This window comes from Octopus bimaculoides, chromosome 23, assembly GCF_046866305.1.
Source record: "Octopus bimaculoides isolate indiv1 chromosome 23, ASM4686630v1, whole genome shotgun sequence".
NCBI lineage: Eukaryota > Metazoa > Mollusca > Cephalopoda > Octopoda > Octopodidae > Octopus > Octopus bimaculoides.
In genome coordinates this window covers 34,186,341-34,188,840 of record NC_142950.1, presented here as the reverse complement: position 1 = coordinate 34,188,840, position 2,500 = coordinate 34,186,341, and the positions used below count along the sequence as shown (strand labels likewise).

General features: G+C 36.4%; 1 protein-coding gene across 1 annotated transcript in view; it reads right to left on the bottom strand.

Moving 5' to 3' along the window:
- Positions 1–2,500, bottom strand: part of LOC106875180 (uncharacterized) — a 146,102-nt gene that overhangs the window by 87,248 nt on the left and 56,354 nt on the right. Inside the window, exons 31-33 of the mRNA XM_089340736.1 lie at positions 1,134–1,247; positions 500–653; positions 1–11 (exon numbers count right to left, since the gene is read on the bottom strand). The exon at positions 1–11 is cut by the window's left edge and continues 156 nt beyond it. Coding sequence (XP_089196862.1) covers positions 1–11; positions 500–653; positions 1,134–1,247 — 279 coding nt within the window. The remainder of the gene's footprint in view (positions 12–499; positions 654–1,133; positions 1,248–2,500) is intronic.

Sequence of the window (2,500 nt, the reverse complement as noted above, 5' to 3'; positions counted from 1 at the left end):
GAGCATATCCCCTGGATAAAAGAAAAAAAAGCTACTAATGAAACTGTAGAAGTTTTATTGTTATCGTTGTCATTATTAGCATTATTATTATTATTATTTTTTTTTTTTGATGATGCTTGGTTTCACAATTCCTGTCATTCGGCTTAGCAGCCGCTGATTAAGTTGTAATTTGGTATTGGAAGGTTAAGGGCTTCCTTGATGCCTGCCAGAGAAGCAAGTAACTATCACCATGGAAGGCATCGAGGTGAAGAGTGCTTCGTTGAGGAGCAAGGAGTTGTCACGTAGAAGGTCTGTCGCGCAACTCCCTAACAAAGTGAAACTCACTCTTTAAGTACCAGTTTTACTACGCATGTGCAACTCGATGGGCTTCAGGTGGTGAAGTCCCCTGCGCATGTGCAGAATAGTACTTCCTCAATGGCGGCTATAATTTCGCGCCACTACATTATCATCATCATTATTATTTTGATAACTCTTCAACAAAAGCTGTTTATAAACTTACGTGAATCCTAATTGCTTGCAGGCAACACGTGCATTGACCTCACTCCATTGCAACCCATAGGCAGAGCCCCACGATCCATTAACCAAAACTTCCAGTCGACCTTTGTGTCCAATGGTAATCCCATCAACCAACCGTATGTCCTTTGAGACGCTAGCTGCAAAATAGAAATATGGAGGATGAATAAACAGAAAGAGGAAATGAATAGATTGGAAAAATAAATGTTATGCACGTGTACCCACAATCTGCATGCCAACAATATCTGCACATGTTCACACACTAGTCAAAACATGCACATAAATACATACACAACTGAGAAATAATGATACATGCACACACACAAACATCAAACACACACACACACACAGACACACACATTTCCAAATCATCCTAAAGCATCACATCAGACCCTTCAGACAATCCTCCAACACTTATATATTTGCACCTTTCTCTTCCTCACATTTCCTCTTCATACATTGAAGTTGCAATTCCTAGTTCCACCAATGTATGCTAGATAGATAAACATATATTTGGCATTAAGACAAATACATTGATAAAGACATACTAACATGTGGAAAGAAAGATATATCATTAAATATCAACAAGTTGAACACTGTAGAAATAAGATACTACTTACTGCATCCAGCTTCATCGGAACCATCTGCACAGTCATTAAAATTGTCGCAAAATTGGTATTTTGGTATACAAACATCATCATTTGAACATTTCTTGAGATTGGCATTGGAACAAACTGTTTTAAAAGAAACAGTGGAGACAGAAATATATTTATAAATTATCAGCAGAATATGGATAAGAATATATAGAGCCGCTGATATATATACACACATACGTTTATATATATAATGTACTGATCCATGATAGAAAATTCAACAAAAAAAAGTTCTCCATCTGGTGAGAGATAAATATTGTTTATTTAAAGCTCCCGATGCATCTGCTAAAGCACTTCTAATAGTTTCATATGTTCCTTTATTTGTTTCAGTCATTTGACTGTGGCCATGCTGGAGCACCGCCTTTAGTTGAGCAAATTGGCCCCAGGACTTAGTCTTTGTCAGTCTCTAATACTGTCAGTCTCTTTTGCCGAACTGCTAAGTTACGGGGATGTAAACACACCAACATCGGTTGTCACATGACGGTGGGGGGCAAACACAAACACCCCAACACACATATACATATATATATATATATATATATATATATATATATATATATATACACACACACACACACACACGACAAACTTCTTTCAGTTTCCGTCTACTAAATCCACTCACAAGGCTTTGGTCGGCTTGAGGCTATAGTAGAAGACACTTGCCCAAGGTGCCACATAGTAGGACTGAACCCAGAATCATGTGGTTGGTAAGCAAGTTACTTTCTTCCACACTGCCATTTTTGTACCTATATATTGAGAAAACTCAAACATATTCTTCAGACGCAAACCACATATCATATCGTTATGATATGTGGTTTGTGCCTGATGAATAAGAAACTATTAATAGCACTTTAATACATGTATTATGACCTTTAAATAAAAAAAAAAGACTATGTTTAAGTGTGTGTGTGTGTGTGTGTGTGTGAGTATGTATTTATATACCCTCTGAAAATCAATGAAATTGAAATAAAACAAAAATATGCAGCATAAAATTTACTCTATGTACACGAGAAGAAAGCCTGTAAAGGCACAAGATAGGATTTAAAGCAGAGAGCCAAAAGCAAAGAAATGAAAAGGCAGGAAAGCATAAGCAGAGGGTGAATATCATGTAAGTAATATAGTGAAACTGTAAGTGCAGATGAGCCATGGACTCCAGAGTTATTTACAAAATGTGAACATGTACAGTATCATATAGTGAGTAACTTAAAAGAATTGTAGGATGAATTTTCTTTAGTGTGAGTATAAAGAAATCAACTCTTATTTAGAATTGTGGGAGCAATCAAAGAAGGCGACTTGTGGACATTGATATAGGTAGAATCAAAATTTAATACTCA